Source organism: Pterocles gutturalis, unplaced genomic scaffold (genome assembly GCF_000699245.1).
Source record: "Pterocles gutturalis isolate BGI_N339 unplaced genomic scaffold, ASM69924v1 scaffold43807, whole genome shotgun sequence".
Classification (NCBI taxonomy): Eukaryota; Metazoa; Chordata; class Aves; order Pterocliformes; family Pteroclidae; genus Pterocles; species Pterocles gutturalis.
In genome coordinates, this window is record NW_010114538.1 from 13,508 (window position 1) to 38,390 (window position 24,883).

The 24,883-nt window shown below is 47.0% G+C and overlaps 1 protein-coding gene across 1 annotated transcript; it reads right to left on the minus strand.

The window, feature by feature from the left end:
* Positions 1–804: 804 nt before the first annotated feature.
* Positions 805–24,883, minus strand: LOC104462764 (chromosome unknown open reading frame, human C4orf22; the record flags this gene model as incomplete). The annotated part of the gene is made up of 3 exons (XM_010074847.1): positions 805–900; positions 3,204–3,333; positions 24,741–24,883. Coding segments are annotated over 3 exons (369 nt in total), but the record flags the coding sequence as incomplete, so codon positions are not given.

Consider the following 24,883-nt stretch of genomic DNA (forward strand, 5'->3'; position numbering starts at 1 on the left):
TCTTTCTGCTGCTTAGCTTTGTGCCATTCTCCAGTTCTGCAGTGAGCAGACAGCTACGTTGGTGGTTATACCAGCTGGGTCATGTAAGTGCGGGCAACTTACCCAAGTGCCCTGGGAACGGAAGAGAGTCCCTTGGGCCACTGCTTTGCTGCCTGAACTTCTGGCAAGTTGGTACTAGAACAGCAACAAGAGCAAGAATGGATGAAAAGTGGCCTTTGAGGAACAACTAATGCCATCAAAGAGCTGCAGATTTCTTTACATTTAGCAGTCTATTTGCTACAACTTCTCCCTGCTACCCCATGAATGGCTTGGTCCACATTAAATGCTGTTAGCACCTCAACAGAGGTTCAGGTCTACCTGAAGAGTCTCCCAGGAAGAATTTAAAATATCTTGTTGCTGGGGAGCTATGGGACAGTATTTTCTTCTTTACTCCAGGAAAGAGCGCAGCACCTCTGTCTCTCCCAGCCCCCCTGCTGCCTCAGGAGTAGTGGGAAAAGTTGGGTCCAAACCTGCTGTCTTCCCTTTCGGTGCTTTTGCATTTCACAAACCCCACGGGATTCACAGAGGACAAACAAGGGGCCCAGATACACCGGGACTCTGAAGTAGGATGGGGTGTTGGTGTTCCTTCCACTTTACTTCCTCCAAGGAACCAGGCACAAACCAACTCTAAACCAGTGCAGAAATCTCCCTTTCTAACCCTGAACACAAGGTAAAGACCTCCCAACTCTTTATTTTTCTTCTTTTCTTTTTTTTTCTTTAAAATAGTTAAATAAACCACTGGAAGAACAGCCCCGCAGATGGACCTCAGTTCCCTCTTCTGACGACATGGTCGTAGATAACGACATGGAGATAGAGATCTGTTTCAACAGGCGTCCGTGTGGTGTCGTCTCCTGGGTAAGCCTGAAACACACAATATTACAGACACCCGGTCAGGAGAGAGGAAAGGCATGGGTTTTTAATTTCATTATTCTTCTTCCCTTGGACCATAAAGTTTGATAAATGCAACCAGCTTTGAAGATGGGGATTTCTCAGTGAACGTTCATGTCCCACCATCAGGCAGCCTGTTTCCCCTGCATCGCTTTTAGCAGATGCAAAGACAGTGATAGAACGCTTGTAACTAAACACAACCAGGAAGAACTGGACCATCGACTTGCCAAAGAGGTCTGCTTGCAAAGATCACGCAGCTGGTACTAAGTCTGTTCAAGCTGAACCCAATGAGAGACAACTCGTGCTGATCTCATTCTGGCCAACAGCAAGCACTCCCCAAAAGCTTGTTCTCAATCAGTGTTACAGAAAAGCCAAAGCCAGATGGATCTCATGGGGACTCACAGGCCTGTGTCCTGCAACCTGAGAGGGGACACAATGTACAACACACAAACGCTTCTTAGTGTGGCTCTTGGCACGCGAGGACCTTTCACGTAGACACTAAAGAGCTGGTTATTTGGTACAGATGCTCTGCAGCTGCAGATGTTGGACTGGTGGCCCACTTTCCATGCAACCAGACACATTTTTAGGTATGCATTTTTGAATTTCTAACAAACCAATGCACTTATTTTGAAATGCATATAATTTGATATTTTGGACTGTAACTATTCATATGTGACCATCTTTTGTGGGAAGAACATCAAAGAAACCATCGTCCTAGATCAGTTCTGTAGAAATCCAAACAAATTATTGCCCAGCTTAGTTCATGTTGGTTTTGAGAGTAACCAAAGCCTGGGTGTGCTTGTCAAATCCAATCTACAGTCCAAGGATTTCAGCTGTAAAACTTAAAAAAGCGCAGCTGGCACCAGAGGAACACAGTTGGTTTCCTACAGAGGGAAGCTGGCTATAATGTTATTACCCATTCAGCTCTCAATATGAAAGATAAAATACCCATAGCAATTTAATCAGCTTTCAACTATGGCTGAAAAAGGGATGTCTGAGTGTGACTTGAGCGTTTGCTTTGTTTGGATTCAACTGCTATGTACATAAATGGTGGAGACCAATCAACTCCAGCAATAACAGGATCGGAGCCCTTTTTAGGTGGAAGCAATTCCTAGGTTTGTGTTGTCAATAGTATATAAGAGACACAGAGTCCACAACATCCATCCAGGTTATGGCACTACTAAGGCACAAGTATCTTCCTTTCTTTTATTCACCTGTAAATCCTTTTGAATAATTTCCTGGGTGCTGGAAAAACACAGCTCTCCACAGGAAGATGTATCTAGTGTCAGATTTATCTTTTGGGAGGGATTGGTTTAAAATCCAAGTTTGACCCTTATGCCAGTGACAATCTCAAGCTGCCATAAGAACTCGATGACCTTAACGGAGCTGCTTTCCTTAGGACTTCTCATGTCTTTTGTATTAATGAGGACGAAGGAGGATTGTGTGTGGCTGGGAAAGGAATTTGGCTGGTTTTGGTTCACCACTGCAGAAATGCTCAGGGAAGATGGTCCCTGCTGATTCTGCTTTCTGGATTTGCTGGTGTAAAAACCTGACAGGATTTGGGATATTACAGTTCCTGCAAGCTGCAGCTTTTGTTTCAAAGTAGCCTAATATTTATTTATTGTTAACCAATATTTATTTATTTTTATCCACCTGCAGGCATGTTTCGTAACAGAGATCTGACTTTTAAGAGCAGGTGAATACAAGGACCACCAGTCCCAGGACACCTTGCCAACATTTTAGCCATTTTTTCCTTTTAGCTGGAGGCACGTGTGTCACTCCACACCAGATATACCTGCTTACACACGTCCATGCTTCAGTCCTCATCTTCCACCAGTCCCGCTTTCCACCTCAGCCTGTCCCCTCTGCCACACCTCCCCTTCCCCAGCCCTCCTGGCCGTTCACAGGCTGTAGCCGCTGTCTGTAACGGCAACAGCTCATAGCTCTGGTGGGACAGAGAAAGGGCAGGGAAAGGGGCAGCACGTAAGAGGAACCCCACTTCAGAAAGCTTCCAGCTGTATCCGGCAGTTTACCCTCTGATTCCTGTCGTCACACGGGAAAGGCCGAGGCACGCTCGGCCACAAACCAGGCGGGTTAAATCCATTCTGACAGGGACCAGAGCAGCTCTGTTAGCAAGGGGAACGGCACACCTGAGGAGATCTGAAATATTGGGTGTGTATTGATAAAGACACGATTTGGAGCTGGACACAACAGTTTAGCAGTCAAACTCCACAGCATAAAGGAAATTCAGAGTATTGTAAAAAAAAGACATTTACCTTGGGATCCACATTTATTATTTTCCTGTCACTTTTGTTCTTGAAGAGTAGTCCACAGGTATTTTCTGCAATCACTTGGTAATTTGGGCTGGAATTGGAAGTGCTGAGATTTCTATCCCAGTTGTAAAAGCTGTGAAAATGTGAAACAGAAACGCCGTACTCTTAATGGATGTCACTCTTGCAGCTCAAGGGGCAGATTCTGACCTCCTCATCCATGCTGAGCAGCTCCTGATTCCACACAGCCCCTCTGAAAGACGCACCGAGAAGCAGAAGCCTATGAAGTATTAGCAAACCTGTCCAGATGGGCCCTACCTATCTGACCTCCGGCAAACCAAAACCGAGACCCCAGCTGCCTCCCCGTCCGTTCCTCACTGGTGTTACCGAAAAGTCCAGAGCCTGGGCTGTAACCAGCGAGAAGGGGCAGTGCTGGAGAACCACTGCTGTGAAGGAAACAGCTCTGGAGACCACCTGGAAGCGCTTCCCGGACCACCACAGATCCGCAAACCAGATGTGGGAACCGACAGCTTCCCCTCTGGACCTCACTGGAACACCCTTGCTGCCTTGCTGTTCTCCTCTCTCTTGTTTTTAATATAATTCTGGTAGTAAGGACTGTTCAGAAGTCTCCTCATGGGCCAGATACAGCGGGAGGGGCTGAAATCCAGCTCCCCAAGGAGAACCCCAGCTCCCCAAAGAACTGTAGGTGTCAGCCTGGGATTAACTCCGGAGCAAACTGTCCAGTCAGGCTGACTGTGCTCGCTGGTTTCCAAAATGTCCATTGCCAACCAGAAAGTCAAAAGGAGCCATCAGCCTGCTGTGTCAAACACAAAACAGACTCAGGATTTCAGCAGCCTGTCTTCCTCCCAGGAAGGACAGAGGTGCTGGAATTCCACACAACTTCCCATGCTTTTTTTTTTTGACTTCCCAAACTTTTTATGACCTGACCTCAGCCCCTTTGCCTCTGTACTTGCCATGCAGCCAACTAAGAGGCTGTGATTTGCGTGCTCATTGCCAGTATTTGTTTAGAAACCTCTCCAGCTCTGATGTAACTACAAACTGCGGGATGTGCGACGGCGCTGCTACGCGTACCTACTGGGGTGGATCCTCCTCTGATCATTCAAGGGGCACGTGGCATTTCTGCTACTGATCAGCATGTCTTTGTCAAAAGGAGGATGAGATGGGAAGAGGTCAGGAAATCACCCTGTGTGCAAGGAGGACTCAAGAAATTCAGAAAATACCTTTTAATTGTCCTGTCTTGTGCAAGGATACTCTGTTCCAACTTAGATACACGGTTCTGGTTTTTAAAGCACCTTGATTTCTTCCTCGCTTGGAAATAATGCAAAACAAGAGGCCACGCTGTTACGTACACTGAATCTGTTACATCCTGAACACCGCCGGTAGGAACAGGGCAACGTGTAATGACTCGGGGATGAATTCACAACACCCTTACAGAGTTCACCCTGGCATCACTCACGTCAGTGGGTGATTTGCTACTGAAGTCAATAACATAGAAGGGAGCACTCAGCACAAAGTTCTGTCCTTGGGCGCGTGAGTTAGTGCGAGGAGCAGCTGCCCTCGGCAGCCCTGTGCAGCCTGACACCGGGATGTCTGCAGAAAGTCCCTGCGAGGTAAGCGGACACAATTCATTCAGCTTAGTGAGAACAACTGCTTTGCTTTGATTCACTAACTGATCACAATAATTTGTCATCTACAGAATTATTGAATGCTCCTGAGTAGCCACGTTAAGTGGTAAACACGATTTTTTCATTCCCTATTTAAATCTAAGAGGAAGAACATGCACAAACTTATACACAAATTAAATACACAGATTCTCTTATTTCATCCATACAGCTCTTCCCCGTCCCCCAGGTCACAACTTGGTTAACAAGTCCAGCGGCACAAATGGGACCGTTTCTGCTGGAAAACCACTACCAGAGGGTGTGGGTGTGTCTCTCTCTCCAAAGACTAACCCCCATTCACTAAAAAGAAATTAAACATCTGAAGGCGGAAATAGTCAATAAGCTGCCAGACAATAACTTCCTGCATTTTGCCAAGTTCCCAACCCGGCTCCTACCATCCTGCCACATTTAAGCCAGTGGAACTCTGGATGTCCAGAGCTCAGACAGGCTTCATGCTGAGAAATCAATGTGTAATGCAAACAGTTGCATTATGGACTCCTTCACTCCATGACAAATTGATTTCCATCATGTGCTTAAATGCAAGAGATAAACCCAAAGTCCACCAGCAAAACAAAGCAGATCTCTCCGAACCCTGTCCTGAGGACTAAGAGAACTGGGCAGTGCCTCACGCAACTCTCCGGCTGCCCTTCCCACGCGTAAGCCCCACGCTTCCCAGCAGTCCCATGTTCTCCAAAACGAAGACCAGCAGACAGCGAGAAGGCTGCTGCTATGAGGAAGCCTAGATGTCCAGCCACAGAAGGAAATTTCTCCTGCATACCTTTTTTCGTGCTCTTTGCTGAAAGCTGGTACAACTGATGACATCAAGTGACTCAAGTAAGCCTCACACCCAGTGTCAGCAGGTAAGGATGAGAAGGGCTGCTGCTGCTGGAGGACAGTGTTACAGAGAGGACAAAGTAATATATGCCAGGTGGAAATACTCCCAACACTGCCTAACAGGCAGGGGACCAGAAGAACACTTTGACCAGAGGAGCAAAGGTTGGAGAAGGCTTCTCTGGAGCAGCCTCTCCCCTGCCAGTTACTGTTAATATGAAACTTGCTCATTGTAATCAATCCATCCTGCTACAAAGCTGCTGCAATAAGGGGGGGATGGAAATTAGGAGCTAGGGAACCCCACCTCATCCATGTTTCTTTCTCTAGAATAAATACTAAACTAAACTTCATCAGGAAGTGGTATTTGGAGGTTACTGTAATCCCACTCTAACCAAACTAAATTTTATTATCAGAATTCCATGTGGCTTTAAGTATTTAAATTATCCTGAGATGAAAACACACTATCAGATGAACATGATCAAACACCCAAGACAAAGTTTGCAATGTACATTTTTTCTATTATTATGTTGTTTGATTACCACGTGTTTTGGAACAAATGTAAGAGTTTTCAGCGCAGCACTTAAGTATGTAAGTATGAGAGACCCAGCAGTGCCCACAGTCCAGCTGCAGGAATAATGCATCTTAGGCTTTTTAAAAATTTTTGTGGTTTTTTCCCCCCCCCCCCCCCCCCCCAGACAATGACTTGTTGGTGCAGCAGCACATAACCAGTAGCACACTGTGTTTAGGAACACAGAATGACATGTGAGGTGGGTTCTTTTCATTCTTCAGATAATTCTGGTCTGAGCAGATTTTAATTCTGCAAGCAGGCAAATGCCCTCCCAGAACACAGGAGTCTGAACACAGGTTTTTGTAACCTTAAAGTTCTCCTTCAGGTACCAAGATGGCAGCACATCAAACCTCATGGTGCTTACAGAATGTCTTTCATCCAAAAATCTCCAGGTCCTTTTGTAAACATGCCTTAAACCACTTGACATTCTTGTGAGATGTAAGGCAGGCTTTGTTACAGAGCTCATCACTGGCTGGGGGAGCCAGGGCACAAAAGACGTTGAAGATTTTTCCCGAGGATACATGGGCTGGTGGCAGAGCAGCGAAGAATCCCAGCTGCCAGGTCCAGCCAGGAAATGGGGCGCGTTGGGTGGAGTCCTGCGGCTGCTCCCACCTGGGGACCTGGACAAATGCTTTCCTAGAGGAAAACCCTTGGCAAGGCTGCAAACTGGATTTTGACACCTCAGTGTGTGATTGTCCTCCTTTTTCCCTTATTGCACAGTGGGAAATGAGCTGTGATGGGAGGAAGATGTCAACCCTTACTCTAGGGGCTGAAATGCCGTGGTGCATCAGACCTGGACAGACCGGAGAGCACCTCTCATGCTGAACAAACCGAGGCTGGCAAACCGCCGTCTGACCAGCAGAAACGAAGCTGCGCATCTGCAGGGTAGGAGCTTTGTTGTCCCAACTTATTATTTACTATTTAAACCAGGAAAATCAGGGAGAGAGAACACAGTGCAAAGGTGTTTATGTCTGTGTTGGCCCCACCTTTGATCCCATGGGGTTAGATTATACTACCCTATTCTTTCTTCCCCCCAGGATAAGGATTGGTTCCTTGATTCAGTTCTCTACTTTTCTCTTCCCACCCACACGTACACAAAGATAAAACCATTCCCTGTAACAGACTGGGACTAGAGTCAAAAACTAATTATAAACAATGATGGCTCAACAGCTTTTTTCAGTTTGTGGTTCTACGAATTTGCGATGCAAACTATCTGGCTTCAGACCCCCTCCTGGCAACTCCCAGGCCAGCTGTCTTGAGCTGGGCAGCAGCAGAAGGGTGAAGACAAGAGAGACGGGGGATGCAGGACAACAAAGGAGAGTAGAAACAGGGGAAAAAAGCAGCAGCAGCTCCTTTTTCCTGGTATGCTCCTTCTTTCTGCCCTCTGGTAGGAGTGCACTGGTAATTGTTCTAAGTGGGGGGGGAACTGCATGTGCTTGCCAAATATGACAAAGCAGCAGCCCACTTGGATGGGATTCAGCCCCTCAGTCCTTCCACAGCTTTCTGATGCAAACGAGGTCAACGGCTTGGTGGGACACACCACCATGTAACACAGCACATACCCCTGACCCCATGCCAACTGCTGTTTCACATTATAAGGTGCATGTCACAGACCTCTGGTTAAACAAGAACAAGTTACTTCTTTCACCTAAGAAATCTAAAGATGCCAACTTTTCTTTTTCATCTTGAAGTAGCTTTAACTGAAATAATTATAGTTATCAAAACGATTGCTAAGGTAGGGTGAGATTTGTTACAGTACTTTGGAAAATGAAGGCAGCTTGCTTTGTCCACAGCTACTGTGCACAGTAGCTATTTTGGCAAATTTTTTTCCTGCTTACCTGTGCTATATTGTCATATTGGATTTAAACCCTGTAACATTTACCTAAACTCCCACAGCTGATTTTTATTGCAAGCTGGTTGTAAATCAGGAGTAACTCCAAGGAACTCCTGTGTAAAATGGGTAGAAATGAACACCTGGCCCGTAGGACCAGTTCATGCCTTGGTTTCCTAGAAGCAGTGGAAAAGCGCAGCCACCTCCTGCCGCGTGCGCAGCTACAGAGCAGGAGTCACCACCGTAGGCAGGGAGTGTCCGACACGTCCTCGTACACTACTGGCACTGGAGGTGATGGGGATCTCTGCCTCTAATCCGTGGCCAAGCTTCCCTGCTCACAGCTGGCACGGAGAGGATGTTTAGCTCTGTGGCCAGAAATAATCCTTAAGACTGTTTGGCTTGCCTTTGCCATTTAGCTCATGTGCAGTACAGTGTGCCTCAGCACTGAACTTCGGGAACAGCCCCATCAGCACCGGGGTCACTGATGACATCTCATCACTGCAGGGCAGCGCTACGGACGAACGCTGCGCCACCCAGCACTGGATTCGGAGCCTCGCAGAGATGCAGCTTCTCCCTCTCAAATCTGGACAGCTCCTGCAGGACCGCTCTGCAGCCAGCATCAGCACCTTCTCCCCGCACTGCCCGAGTGCAGCCTTGCCTCTGCATCTCCCAGGGAACGGCAGAAACCCTGGAATTGGGCTCAACAGAGACCAGCAGCCAAGCTGCCCCCAGTTGCAGGAGGGCTGATGATGCTCACACCCAGGATGTTCAACAAGCACAAGAACTAACACACCACTGCTAGTCACGGGGACTACAACTAGCCCAAGGCAACAAAGCTTACAAACAGAAAGAGCCTGAAGATGCGCCCCTGAGCTGTTGACTCCCCCTTTTCACTCTATGGCTTTAAAAACAAATAATTTTTTTCCCCCTTTTCTCACCTTTTCCCTTCCTTCACTTTTTTTTTTTTTAAAGCCTAGTTGCCACTTTGCAAGAAGAGCTCAGAAAGGAGCCCATTGGTGCTGACTCCTGTTCCCTTGTGATTCCATAGCCAAAGGGCAATGAACTCAGCATCTGTAGGAAGGCTGAGACCCTGACCCGACACCACAAAGCCAGCGCTGCGAGGAGGTGCAGACAGACGACAGCCCTCTGCAGAGGAGACCCTGCCTCCAAGGCTGCTGACGAATGCTGCAGCCAGCGAGGGCAGAAAGGTGTCCGGTGGGGCACAGAGACCGGCTTTAGTCCTGCTTCCATCTAACACCATCAGCGGCATGCTGGAGCGCTCCGAGATCAAAGGGCTCGCAGAGCTCCTCTCAGCAAGGTAACCCCTTGATCTTACCCTCTCCTCCTGATAACCCCCGAGCCGCACGGCTGCTCCACCTCCTGCCTGGGATCTGCCTCTAAGATAGCCCAATTTTCCCTGCATCAAGGGGGAAAAAGGAGCCTGACGTGCAAAACCAATGAGCACCTGCAGTTTCCATTGATCTGGAACTGTTTGCCTGCTCAGCAAGCCCCAGGTCAGCTCTGATGAGTTCACGGGCACAGCATGAAGGGCAACGCCATGAAAGGAGGCAAAGACCAACCCAAGGTGGCTAACAGGAGGGACACTGCACTGTGCAGCCACATTGCCTGAGAAATGTGCATCTGGACTGGACAACAGCATAACACCGGTTTCAGTCCTACGACATAAGCTAGAAGTACCTCCAGGATGGTGTATGGCTGAACCCTTCCTACTGTGCACATCTCTTGGCAAAGCATTAACCAAATGGTGCCCTTTGAGTTTATCATGGCTTGGCACATTTGTTAGTCAAAACAGCAGCAACGCAGCGAGGACTTGGAAAGCAGTTCTCTCACACAAGAGAGGCAGGATTCCCACAGACAAAAGATGGTATCATCCTGTGAGTCTGTTTTTCAGCCTTTATCTTGACATTCTAACAAGAACCTCTAGTCTACACATAAAACAGCCACTGGGCTGCAGGACCAGCGGGGAGGCAGGCTGGCTGCAGGCGGCGTGGCAGAATTGTCACGGCTGGACCACATCGGGCAGCTGAGTTTAACCTGCCCCCCCGTTCCGTAACGCACCCTGGCTCTGCACCACTGCCAGCCAGGCAGGCTGGAGGTTGAGTGTTCCAACGCGCAGGTCCGTGTACTTTTGCTCTCAGTGGGTCCTAGCAGACACCCGCAGCACTGGAGCATTTAGAAATGCTTCTCACAGCCAAGATGTTTCTGCGGTAGTCTGCTCAGTACTCCCAGCATTGTTTGGACTTCATCTGGGTACACCTTTTGCATTTCTGGATGCAGGCTAAGATTAATAAGAAAAAAAAAAAAAAGAAATAAAAGCAACAAAAGGAAAAGAAATTAAAGTCCTCGGGGTTATAGGCCTGATCCCAAGAAATGATGAAATTACTGTCAGGCTCCAGAAGTTGTGCAGTAATCACTCAGAATGTATCATCTTATTAGTTCTCTCCATCTTTAAAAGAATAAAACCACTCAACACACTACAATTTATGGCTAATGAAAAGAAAGTTTTATCTTGAAGCTACAACAAAGAACATAAAAGAGAGGATGTAATTGTTGGAAGAACAACAGGATTATACATATTGTGCAATTAATAATCACTGAAGGCCTGGTGGAAGTTGCATATTGCTAATAGATAAATGTACAAAACCAGAGACCTCGTTCTTTTGCATACCAGTACATGGTGATTGCATTAGTAGTCAGCCAATCAGGAAATTTCTTTTTTCCTAGTGTGCCTTGTCAAAGCATCTGCAGGTGGGAGAAAAAAAAAAAAAACCAAAAAAAACCAACAAAACCACTATAAAAATAAAAATAGTCATAGAAGTTTCCCTCCTAGCCACACCTTGGTGCTAAAACAAAACCAACCCAACAGAGCAAGCACCATTCACAAAAACATGCTCATAGCAGTGACTGTCCTTGCTCCACAGCAAGGGGTGAGATTCTGAACAACAGCCTCTGGAGAACAGGGGACCTCAGGTTCACTCACTACGGATTTACTGAAACCAGTTCCTCACGACGGCAGACAAAGGAGTATATAATGATCGTCAGTGAGATGGGAGATCACTGAATCTTCCTCAAAAAATAATCAAATCTTAAGGAAAGAATCATTATCTGATTATCCGAGGTGAATTTCTATCAACGGCTGACCTAGCAATGAAGAAAGACATCAGAGCTGAGCATTCGTCTGGTTGTCACATATGTTCACTCATTAGTTTTCCTCTTCCACTAACAAAAAGACAGCGTATGATGAACAACTGCAGCCCTGTGCTATCATTCACCCAATTGCTTTGGGTGCCAAAGAGGCAGGTAAGTGCCAAGACAGATTTCCAAAGCCTGACGGTTTCTTGTAGTAGGCGGGGTGCATTGCAGGGAGCTTCCACAGGTTTTTGAAAATCCCCCTGGGCACCTGCCTACACTTTTAACACTTTAAAAAATATGACCTTCAGATGTGTGCCAAAGGTGCCCTGAAAACAACGCTCAGGTGTGTTGTCGAACCAGAGCCATAACGAGACATGATGAGCAGGAAGACCTGGAGGGACCAAATGGCAACTCGACAGGTAGGTGAGTTAGTAAAGGAAATGGTATTGTTGCGATTGATTTGGATATGCATATTTGTGGAGCCTGACCAGCTTCTCCAATGTCCTCCCTTTTGAAGGGCGCGGGGTTAAGATCTGTGAATACATTAGCCTCTTGATCAAAGTTTGATTAAGCATCTGAGATGAAATGATGGATTTTTCTGAAGGCACGTATTCAAAGCATGCCTAATGTATGCATGCATCTCTTTCTTCCTGTGGTTTCTTTCAAAGGGTCTCCTTCCTTTCCAACTGTAATCTCCTTAGGCAAGGAATTGAGTCCAGAAATAATTCATCTATAAAACCATGTGCTAAAACTTCTAATTATCAGCTGAACTGATGAAAAATAACACTTTTATAAAAAATGAACACTTTTTTTCTAGTATTTAACTTGAGTGGTGTGTGGTAAAGCCATGGGAGACAGCCAGCCTTCAAGGCTTGGAAAGCATTCTTTCCTCCTTCTCAGACCTCACTAATGCAAATCCCTTGAAATCCCAATGGCCTGGGCACCGAGGGAATCCTCAGAGCAACCAGTCTGCTGAGTGACCAAGGCTGCAATCTCCAAGTGACCTGAGGACGTTTAGATGCATCTTTCCCACCAGAAGTGGAAAACAGCACACTGAAAATCCCAGCCCCCGAGAAGAGCTCAGGTCCCCTTGCACCCTGGTCTAGAAGACGGTGAAACTGCGGGGTGCCACCTCAGGCACCGTGGAGGCAAGGCACTGGCCTGTGCTGCTGGTTTTTACAAGCTGTGCATAACAAGCCTCGGCCTCCAGACTTTGGCAACTATACAAACATTCAGAAGTCAAATCTTAAATATTTAGGTGCATTTTCAAAATATTGCTCTACAGCTCCCTCCTGCCCCCCTACCTTTCTGCAATACTCCCGGGATTTTATCTATATCCCAGTGACCTCAGCTTTTAAATACACAGAACAGGAGAGATTAGAAAGCATCAGTAGTTTCTGTCTCGAGTAACTTCCCTTCGAAGTGGCAGAAATGCCATCTTTTCAGGAAAGGACTACCCTGTCTGGAGGAGAAAGGTCTTTGGCAGAGTGGCTCCCAAGCTCATTAGATCCGAAGGGCTGTTGTCAAACACATTCCCCAGAAAACCTCTGGATTACAAACTCTGGGGTGAGGACGTAAAAACTGCCACAAAATGGGGCTTGTGATTTCCAGCTTGCCAATGCCAGTTAAGAAAAAGATGTGTCCTGCTAGGATCTGGTGTGACCAGAGCACCCAGGAGATTGCTAAATCTGGGGAGAATTACTAACAGCTAGTACTCTATAAAAATAAAATCTTAAAAAGTAACTTCCTTAGGGACTTAAAATCCAATAGGTTTCAGTTCAGGTACCACATCTTGCAAGCACTGGCCTCGGTATGACCCTTTAGTTTCTCACAGCTGAGCGTTTTGTACAGGAACAGGCTGTGCCTGTTCTCTCTGCTGATAAAAATTTGATATCACCCATCACTACACACATTTCAACTACCGGCGCAACACGCAGCAACACACAGCTTGAATGGTTCAAATCAACCTAACTATTGAAAAAAGACTGGTTTTTAATGCTTTCAAATCAGAAACATGCTGCTGACCTGGGAGACTGACATCTCTCATTTAGATGCACGTTCAGCGGCAGAGCAAAGGGATGACAGGCGTCAGGGAGGGAACTCTTCCACTGCGACCCAAACACGGCGGCAGAGCTGCGACACGAATGAAGCCAAACGGCACACAGAGTATTCGCACGCCATATCTCTTCTCTACAAGAGATTCGTAGCTTGTAATCCCACTGCAAAGCTCGTGCACGTGAGACACACATAGACCACCAGACAGTCAGCTGCTGTCACCTACTCGCACACTAACACGAGAAACAGCCCATAACCGGAACCGCTTTGAAATCGGGAGGAATAAAAAGAACAGAGGCCCCAGCTCCCCAAAGCGCACCGAACACACTGAATACAACAGGGACCACAGCAGTGCAGAGAAAGCTCTGCCTATGCTTGGGTCAGAAAAACCGTTTCAGGAAGAGGCTGTATGGACAGGAGGAGGTTGTACATGTCTGAGCAGACAGTAAGAGAAACAGGAAAAAGAGAAGGTGAGGAGAACTTCATGTGGCTGAAGGGGTGCTGCAGGGGTAAGGACAGAGGGCAAGCGCTCAGAAAGCATCTGCTGGGTCTTGCGGGTGAGGACACAGCTCCCGGGGATCTGATGTGACAGAGAGAGGATGCCAAGAACAAGGCATGAGAAGAGTTGGCCGTGGTAACCGTTACTCGTGTGAGCTGCCAACAACGCAAGGTTATTCGGACCACAGGAGGCAAACACAGCCAGCGCACGTCCTCACTCAGAACGACAGAATCTACTCAGAACAGGATAAACTGCCAGGCAGGACTACCGAGGCTGCAGTTACTAAAACTGCTCCAAAAAGACAGTTCAGATTAACAGCTGACAACACGAACATTACACGTTCCTGTCAGGTTTGAGGAATGAGACATCCAGAAGGTGTACACTTACCATGGCCACTTCAATGACAGCGTAATCTGCAGCCCTTTGAAAAATAAAACACTGTTCCTGAGACAGGAGCGCAGAACTCCCTTCTTGGCCAAAGCTGCTGCTTCTTTTGGAAAGAAACCATAACATGCAAATCCTGGGAAGTTCGCTCTCATTTAGAAGCCAGGTAAGAACAGCTCTTCTTTAAGTACGTGCAGCGTGTTTCACCGCGTAAAAACAGACACAGCAAAAGAACACCTCCATGAAGTTCCCTGAGAGCTAGAGTAAGACTGTTCTGATTTTAACTAATGGTAACAACAGTTGTAGGACTGCAAGAAAACCCAACAATTGTCATCTAACACAAAAAGGGATTAAGTGACCAGGGAAAAAGCAAAAGTGCAACAACGATGGGGGACATCCGCCTACCAGGCACAGCAGACAGCAACGTTACAAACTCCAGTGGAGAAAAGTTAGAGACCAGAACTTAGAAAACAATTACAAAAGCATCTTCAAGGAACACCCTTCTTTGAAGACAATGTATGTGCGGCACACACAAGAAAAAAAAAGGAGATTAATTGCTTCCCAAAAAAGTGGAATAGCACAATGGTTTAACAGTGGGAAAATTTGTCTTAGAACTGATTAATAACTTTATAGCAGTTTTAAATTAAAAAACATAGATAAGTTGTTCCCCTCCCTAATGTTTTGAGTTGGACTCTCCAATAGTAAGATTTATAACTGATGCAATCATTGTTTTTCCACATCTGCTTAATGTAAGAATATTGCCATGACCAACAGTAAGAAAGAGGGATATTCTCAACCAAAAGTTGAGAAAGCTCACTGGTTCCTGTGCATCCAACCAGAGCTATACGGTACCACAACTCCTGCCCCCAACACATTTGTTTTAAAATCTGTCACCTGTCTTCTTCAAGACAGAATTTCACAAGTACAGAACACTACATAAAGTACCGAAGTATAACACAAATTGTGTAAAATTACCATTTTGCAAGAAACACATACATCAAAAGACACTTGCAGGCACATGTCAGTGTTTAAGGGGAAACGTGAACATAGTGGAAAATTACTGCAGAATTAAAGAAGGAAGCCTATCAACACCCATCTATTAAACACTTACAAATATTCTTTGGCAAAACCGCCAGCTCCCTGGGAAATCACAGCCCGTAAGAGCGCAGAGCAGCAGCCTCAGCTGAGCACCGCAGCCAAAACCCAGGAACAGCTCCCAGCTCTCATCCTGCCTGCATGCTCCAGAGCCAAAGGCTGTCACCGTTCCCCTGACATGCAGACAAGGGAAGGGACTTCTATGGCAAAGGGCCTCCACCAGAATGCCCTCTCCATCCTTCCCCACACACATGTGCAGGGTCACCTTAGGCAACACCAGCGACACAAAGATAAAACTCTCACACGGCGTCCTGGTTTCAGCCGGGACAGACACTGACCCTCTTCCTCTCAAACGTGTAGGTCTGAAGCCACCAGGGAATCCATAGAATCATAGAATCATTAAGGTTGGAAAAGACCTCAAGGATCATCAAGTCCAACCCAACACCACCTAACTCACTAACCCATGTCCCTAAGCACCACATCTACACGTAACAGATACATAGATCACGGCCACCACTCCCGTTCCTTATCCCTCCTTCGGTACTCACGGTAGCATTATTATTTGTATTATATATTGTAACATTATATGATATACATGGGATTATATGATGTGAGAAATCATTTGAATGTTCCATTGCACTAAAAAAAAAAAAAGGCGTCTTTCCTTACCTAACTAATTCTACTAAGTGCTTCCAAGGGTTCCACTAGCTCCAAAGAGCGTTAGGACCAGAGAAGTACCCCACCTTAAATGCTAGTCCATGTTTCTCCCTCCCTTTCTCCTGCTGTTCTTCAGGAAATATTTTCAGTGTGGTTACAACATGTGTGATCTGCCTGTGCACAGAAGGCCATAAATCTATATCACCAAATGTTTATCCGAGCTTTTGAACGTATTGGAGCACGTGGTATCAGCATCCCGCAAACCTCAGGGTATACCCGTGCAGGAGAGCAGCCAGCCAGATACCATGTCATTACAGAGAACACTTTGATCCAGGAGTGTAATGAGAAGCAGGACTGCAGGAAGGTTTCCTCGGTGGCAGCTCCAGCGTGCAGGTGCACTGCCCAGACAGAGTGCTGAAACAATGCATTTCTGGCATAGCAAGGACGTGGCTTGGCTCAGCGCTTGCAGCTCTCGCATCCAAACCCTGTTACTAGATCAGCCTGGAATGTCATTCTAAATCCATAGTCTCCAGGCATTAATCAAGAAAGGGGGCCAGCAGGAGAGGGGATAGCCTATTTAAAACTCATAGCAAAGGAAAAACATACCCTCCAAAAATGCCCTATCAGTGAAAAGAATTAAGTCACTTTCCTAGCTTGTGGTCATTTTCAGAGACATAATAAAAATAACCTGTGGGACCCATAGAGTACCTGCAGTTAAGTTGTCATCACGTGCAGATGTATGGTATCTTTACTACAGCAGTGCATTACATTATTTCCTTAAATTGGTCTCATACTTCAACCCCTGGAAAAACACCAGAAGAATTTACTGGGGCTACAAGACTCGGATTGCGCTGAACAAGCCCCTCTGGGCTCGCTTGGCAAAGCACAGGAACTCCCTGCCACTCGACCATTAAGCCTGGGATAAAAGGGAAAATGAAAAGCTGTGAGAGTCGTGCTGGGCGGCCGCCGCGCCGCAAGCTGCGAGCTCTGAAAGCGGGGAGGGCTGCTCCGGTGCTGCCGGCGCGGCACTGTGGCACCCCCGGGCAAGGACTGTGTCACTGCCACTGTCACACCATACCCTGGCACCAGGGAGCACGCAATGGGGCTGAGACCACGAGAGGTTCTTGTTTCCAGGAAAAACACAAAGAATTGTCATGAGGCTTCCCAGAGGAATGTCCCACTTTGTGACCCCTTGGTAAGCATCTGTGAGTGCGAGGGGGAACGGAGGAAATTCAGAGACCAAGAAAATGGGGAGAAGACTGAAAACAGAAGTAAAGACAAGGAAAACCAAGTCATAGACTTTCTTATTTCATGGAGGAAGACATGAGAGATGTGTGTTGGATGAGAGGAAAAAAGGACACGGTGCTCTTTTTAACACACACAGTCTTTTACATCTAAGACACATTATTCCTACTTGGCACACCCCTGTTGGCATTAAGCAAGTTGCCCTGTATTGAAGTAGATGAGCCTGAAACTGAAGCCTCAGGCTTTCTGCTGAAGGCTGGCTCATGAACCAGACTGCCATCTGCTCTCCATAAGCCTAGGTGCCTTCAGGATATTTTGAAAATAAAATCCCTTTTGTGTATCACAAAGATTTTTACAAACATAAATATGAACTCTGTAGTGCAAACAAACAAAAAAAGATTGGTAAAAAAAAACAAAAGGAGGGGGGAGAGACAATCAGTAGAAGCACAGAAATACAGTCTCTTCTAGAGGCCAGGAGTTTGGTGTCTTTACCTTCCTAATAACCCTCAAAACACACAGATGTAAAGCTAATAGGTACTGCGACACAGTGGCGTGAGAAGTGATAGAGTCAGCCTGTGTGCGTTCCTTATAAAGTGTGTGTTCCTTGTTAAGAATGCTTGTAGAAGCCAACGAAAAAAGACTGCAACTGGTTTTGATGAAGTATCTTTGACATGACCACTATGGCCAGAAAAGAAGATCCTATAAGGTGCTGCTGATTTTTACATAAATACTTTTCACTTATGAGGTCTAATGATGAGCAGTTATATGATTAGAAGCATAAGATATTTCCATACAAAGAAAGATTAACTGGCCTCACACTAAGAAAAGTACGTGGCATCCCAATAATCCAAAAAGAACAGAACACAATAGCTATTAGTCAGGTATTGGTCCAATGTCTTCTTTAGACCTCCTCCTGCCAATACCGTGCTTCAAAAATCTCTTCTTGTTGTCTGACAGCACTACCTGTGCTCCTGAATGTTTTGGCATTCTTCCCAGGGCTCTGAAATCCCTTCGGATCGACCTCAAGACTTTTTGTTGCGACATCAATAGTACCCACAAATAAGCGCAGGAACGGGCGGCAGCCTGAAGGCTGCAGTGAGCTCTGCTGTCTTGCAGTGACTGAATCCAGTCCCTAATTCGGGCCCCAGGGAGGCAGCAAACACCCCTGAAAAGAGGGGCCGGTCTGCAAACAGGTGCTTCTGTTCTGCACAGGAGGGAAACACTGATGACCGTAACTTGCCATGGTTTCTTCCCAGGTTTTGTTGTGAGGGGTTGGTCTCTCTGACCCTGGCAAGTCTGCTTGTGCAGGTTCCTCCTCTGCCTTGTTATGCGCCTCATACCTGTTCTGTCAGGACATCGTAACAGAGTGAGGAGGAAACTCCTCCTCTCTTATCACTCCATTCTGCAACCTCCTTCCACCCCTCCTTATCCCTTGTGACACTGCCGGGGAAAACACAGTGATGCTAAAAAATAACTTAACTGGAAATACTTTCTTTGTGCATGATCAAACCACTTGCAGACCTCTGCCGCAGCGCAGGAGATAAGCAGATGCAGTTTGGGGTGCCAAGGAATTTTTCAGCCAAACGTTTATTTCAAGACCCTGATTGCTCAGACCTCACCAAGGATGTGGGAAATCCAGTTACATATCAATCCTTTGTTGGATCTTTACTTATTGACATAGGAGAGCTTGAAAAATGCAGCCACAAAAGCCAGTATCCACTGAGCTATCCTGAGCTCACAAGGGATTGTTTTCTGTCTGTCCCTACTCCTTTCCCCCTCTCCTCCCCACCCTCCTCCTCTACCCAACATCTGAAGCATAGTAGGTCTTTTCCAATAATAGTTTTGGAAGCTTTAGGGAAAGTTTTTCCAAGGAGTCAAACCAGATCCCTCAACAGATCCCTCCCTCAGTGTTAATTCTGGTTCCTGGAAGTTAACCCTCCAAGAGAGAACCTCTTGTCTCTGCGGCTAGGCACAGGTATGGCATTATCTACCCCAGGAGCCAGGGCTTCCACCTGCTCAGTGTTGGGAAGACATTCTGTTTACGGCAAAAGGTAGTGATTCTCCAGTTAAACCATAACATTGTCTGCCACAAACGCATAGCTTTACCTCCAACAGCTGGCAACCAAAGCAATGCCTATCACTCACCAAGGCAGTGCGGGAGAATTCGGCCATAATTTTCACTAGGATATAGCTGGCAACTAAAGAAAGTACTAGCTATTCCATACAACCATCCATTAAAAAATCTGGACGTACCGACTTCAGCCACAGCTATTTCCTGCTCTAACGAGAAGGAACAAGTGGTTTCTCAGGCACCCACATGTGGCAAAAATCACACCCTGCCTCATGATCTGCCATAGGGCTCTGACTGACAGCTACGGACAAGAAACCAGAACCACAGAGTTCCCAGAAAAGTACTCACAAACCCACAGGACACTGCAGAGTCACTGTAAGCCTGCCTTCGATGTACCTTCCTAACGATCAATACCCAGATCAGCCACCCCAACGCAGACTGGATCTGCGCTTGCAGAGCCGAAGCAACATGCCCGGGCTGCACCGCGACGGCCAGGCTGCTGCCCTGGGCTGGTGAAACGCCGCACTCCTCCCTGTGCTGGTCCAACTCCCTCCCTCCACACTTCACACACCCTTTCTAACACAGATTTTAAATAAGCAAAGCAAATAATCATGGTGCACGGTGCTGCAACTTACACGCTGCTTAGCATTTTACTTGCAAACACATTCAGTAATTGAAGCCCCCATGCAGGATCCTCGTTCTGTTTTCTTCCTTGGAACAGCATGTAAACGTATGCTCCGAGTGTTTCTCTAAATAATTCAGTTAAATTAATCTCTAATTAGATCCCTTGTTTGGGACCTAGCCCATTAGCTGTTATTGTTTCTAACATTTTTAATTACACTGCAGTAGTCGTTGCAGGAAGCCCATCCCGGCAGACACCTTCAAGGGCCATCCGGAAAGGCAGCCTGGAAGCGTCAGGCACATCCCCTGCGGCTGGGACGCGGCTGGGTTTGCAGCACGCTGACCGGCAGGTCTCACACAAACAACGGGACAATTCAGAAGAGCCTGATAAGAACCAGCCCAACAGCACCAGCACACACCTACTGTCAGCACTGCCAGAATTAACTCCGTGTCGCTTCTGCTCCACATTAAGAGAGAACCGAGGCTCGTGGGAAGGTACGCAGCCACCCGGTAAGGCAGGATCTATAGGATTTGATCCCGTGACCTGCAGAGCTCCCTGTGAACGGGCGAACACACAGGGACGTGCTGGGAAATAGTTTCCTTTGTCTCAGGGAACCAGCAAGAGGAGGCACAGCTATCGTGTGCAGGTCCGATGCCTTGCGCGGTGTCCGTGCATCATAACACTGTCTTCACGCAAGTCAACAGCCGTGAATCATTTCTGCTTCTCCAATCACACACAGAAGCTCCAACCCAAATCGCATTCCAGACAAGTGCTTGGCCAATTCCTATTTTCTGAGAGGTTTTTCCTACTGTTCTGTTCTCTCCAGTGGCAGTATGGCTGCACTGACAAAGAGGGCAAGATCGCCTTTCCCCTGCATTACTATTTTCTCTCTCCTAAGATTTTTAGTGACTTGCAGTTTCCATTTCCTTATTTCAAATGTATACAGTTAGTTTGTTCAAAGCTGTAAAAAGCCAATCTCTCCTCTTAAGAGCCTTTAAGAGATTGAAATTTGAATTGAAAAAAAAAAAAGAGAAATTAAATGTTAAAAGTAATATTTGCTCTATTTAAATACAAGCCAGAATTAGAAGTATACATCTCCAAATTAAACATTTACTGAGTTGGCAGCAATGGAATTTTCTTCTCACACATGCAACCGTCAAGTCGGGACGTACTCTCATTTCTGCCTATGCATCTATCTGCTGCTAGCTCTCCGTTGCCTTGCACACCTCGGCTGCGGTTGGAACTATCCCCTGTACAGCCCCTTCTCCTCTCAGGACAGTGGCAGCGCTTCATCTCCGAAAGGTTTGAAGACGTGGTGGAAAAATCCTGGATGCCGAACACGAGACAGCAACACACCTGAGGGGTGACTAAGCCGTAAATACCGCTGAAAGCATCAAGAGCTGTAGGTACTGAAAATCTTCCAAAATCAGGACACACTCTCTGTGAGTCAGGACACTGAGTCACGTATACAGTGAACACCACTGTACAAGGAAAGGACCCTGGAGTCACAGATACACAGAGATGAACATTTTTTTCCTCCCATATGGCTACAGCAGGGATCCTGCCAACACGTCTGGATCGACACCAGCCTTCATTGGCTTCACTCTCATTCCAGTGGAATTTACTCTATCGATAAGTCATGGCAAAGTCCTTACAAAATTGGGATGCTGAAGGGAGATTTTTTTCCTCAATCCTGAATTTTTTCACACTGTAATACTACTAGCAGCACGGTAATCCCTGCAAATTAGGGGGTGGGTTCTGACTAATCCTCTCCAAGACTGGAAGCTGCACATTTTGGAAACTCGGGATGCTTCCACCTGTTTTCCTGAAATGCACTTTGGACCTAACTCGTGGTCTATATCCATAGCACCCAATCACTAGAGACACTAATGGGCTTCTGATTTGCAGGGGTTCAATACCACTGACGAGCTGACTTCTCCTGTATTAGGCGGGGCAGCCAGGGTGTGACACCCCAAATAGATCACGAGCGAGGTTTAGCAGAGGTACACCAACACGAAGTCACCAACTGATTTCCCCTGCAGAGCCAACCGAAGTAAAGGCATCACCGGAACACCTGGAGAAACGGCCAAGAGCCTCGCGTGGATCTTTCAACACAAGAAAAACCTCCGGTTGCACTTGCGAAACCCGCCCTTCTGATCAACAGAACAAACACAGCCTATTGTCCTCGAACATCCACCCGACACCCTGCTCTCGGACGAGAGCTGGAAGGAGACCCACAGGAACAAGTGTCACTGCGTGCGCGGTGCCTGCTGGAGGTCCCCCACTCCCACCTCCAGCTGCGTTAATCTGTTTATCCACGGCAGCCGCAGACCATACCCTGGGGATGGGGAGAAACAGTTTCCAGAGACTTTGGGCTGGATGCTGGATCATCACACCCTCTGCGGGCACGTTGCTGCTCTCGGAGCACAGCTGGGGCGCAGCAGGAGGTGGTTTCGCCCCCTGCCACTGGCTCCTCGAGGGAGGAGAAGCTCTCTGCACACCCTCAGCCTGGCACGGCGGGGCTGCCTGTGCCCCCGAGCGCAGAAATGACGCTTCCTCCCTCCAGCTCTCGCCTGGGCAAGCGGCGGAGGAGCAGCGCTCTCAGACCTGCGGGGTGCAGGGTACGGCAGGGAAAGGAGAAGGTGCCTCACACCCATGGTCGGGAGCGTACCGCTGGCCGTGATTTGGTCTTTACAGACTAACAGATGGTATCTGAGAGCACACCTGACAATAAAACAGGAGGGAATTCCAACCCCAGGTAATGAGTGACTGCCAAACGCTGCGCCACTTGCAGCCAGAACAGACCACAGCTACCCCACTGGATGGTTCCTGCCAGTAACAGAGAACAACATGCCGGCCTGAAGGATCCGTGTGTCGCGATGCGCTTCTATTGCGGACGAGGCTATCACCTACGCCCTGAACGCTGGACCTCCCCTGCTCTGACCGGTGCGTGCCAGGGCCAAAACCAAAGAAGTTTCACAGCTGATGAGATAAGCAAATGATTCCAAGCCACTAGTTTAGGGGGAACTCTAGGACCTGTGTTCTACAGTAAATGGCTCCTTACCTGCCTCTGTTTTAGAAAAGACTACACACACTAGAGGGAAGAGATGAAAACACTGCAACCACAAGCTAAGCGTGAGGTTAAAACACCACCACATACAGCATCACAAACACTATGTCTAGCACACTGCCACGGAAAACTAATGAAAAACCAGGGCAGGTTTCAGAACAGAACTGGTACAACTCTGCTGCAAAACATTCATTTCATCCTCATTCACCGAGACACTCAAAGTACAGCTGATCAGACAGAAGGCAGCCCAAACTTCATCTTCTGCCGTGCTTCTTCATCCAGAGGATCTTTTGGTACGGTTCCACAGAGCAAACATTCTCCATTTTCTTTGAACAAATTGTATTACACTTGTTTCTTATCAGATTACATAAATTAGCTGAGAGGGAATGGATTCAATTACAGACCAGATTCCAGACCTCTTAAGAACTCACTGCCTAACACATTCTTTTCATTTAATAAACCGTAACCAAGTGAGGATTATATTATATAAATAATACTCCCTCGATAGGGCAATGCAACAAAATGGCAAAGATACTCAGAGAGATCACACAGATCAAATACAAGAGCCTCTGATACTCAGATACCACTGGATTTGGTATGAACATCACATAAACTCAAGTGAAGGGTTCTTCTTTAGCCGGCACACAATGCAGCAGGACTTCAGTATATACAGGTGTAGTTACACGAATAGATCTGTACATGAACCTCGTTAACTACAGTGCATACATTCATACATGTATTTAAATAAAACAAACTAGCCTTCCTGGCCCCGCATATGCTTCATCTGAACTTCCCTTTATATTCATCTGGAAAGTTCTAAGGAAATGGGTTACATTCTAGTCATAAATCCCTTACATATGGAATGCTCTATCCCTCCTCCCCGTCCCTCGCCTTTCTTTTTGGAACAAAAAGGTAAAATTAAATACCCCCTGAAGGTCCATTCTGCCACTGGAAGGAATGAACATCGTGAATGCCTCATGAAGACTTTGCAGGGTACCCCCCTACTTTTGACACAAGGGAAGGAAGGAGGTTGAAGTATACATTAAATGCGACTTTTTCAACTTAGAATAAGCAGGGCTTAGCACAACGACTGGATACAAGCGACATTTCTCATTTCGTATGACAACAACTATCTAAAAGGATTATTTATGAGTCACTAGTAAAATCCGTGTACACAGAAAGGACACAATACGCAAAGCGGACACAATGCTATGTTCACTCCTGTTCCTAATTCAGTCACAAACAGCAACCGACCGCTCATCTGTGTCCTTCAAAAGCGCAAAATCAGGATTTGTGCTTCCTACCTCAGGCAGTGCCGAGATTTCCGTGTCCTTGCCTCAGGACTGACACCAGCTGTCTCATGAACAAATCAAAGTCTTCTCCAGCCCACCCGTCCCCTCCGACACTGCTTTCTCTTTCTGCAACACATCCGTGAATTTGACCGAACGGTATCGGCAGCGACCCGCATACAGACGCTGCTTTGTGCGGGGACAGCGACGGCGCGGGAGGTGCAGCGAGCTGCCGGCAGTCTTTACCTGCTGACCCACGACAGCTCACACCACCAGCACACCCACACTTGTCCCGGTCCTTTCCCCGTGGCCACCAGCACCCGGCGCACACCGCGTCCGAGCTGAGAGCGGTCCCAGGCCCCCTGGTCCGTGGTGTCTGTCTTCCAGTGAAAACCACCTGCACAAGCTATCTCTCTACTTGAAAACATTTCAATCTTTCTCTGTAATACTGCCTAAATGCGAGAACATGAAAACAAAGGCAAGCTAAATACCTCAGATCAGTGTTCCGAGGGAAAAATCTTTTCTTCCCACTGAAGTAGACTTGGAAATCATCTGTCATCAGCCTGTGTGCGTAGTCGATGTATGCAGACACCTCCTGGCGACAAGGATTTCGGTCACGAATGAAGATGATGGA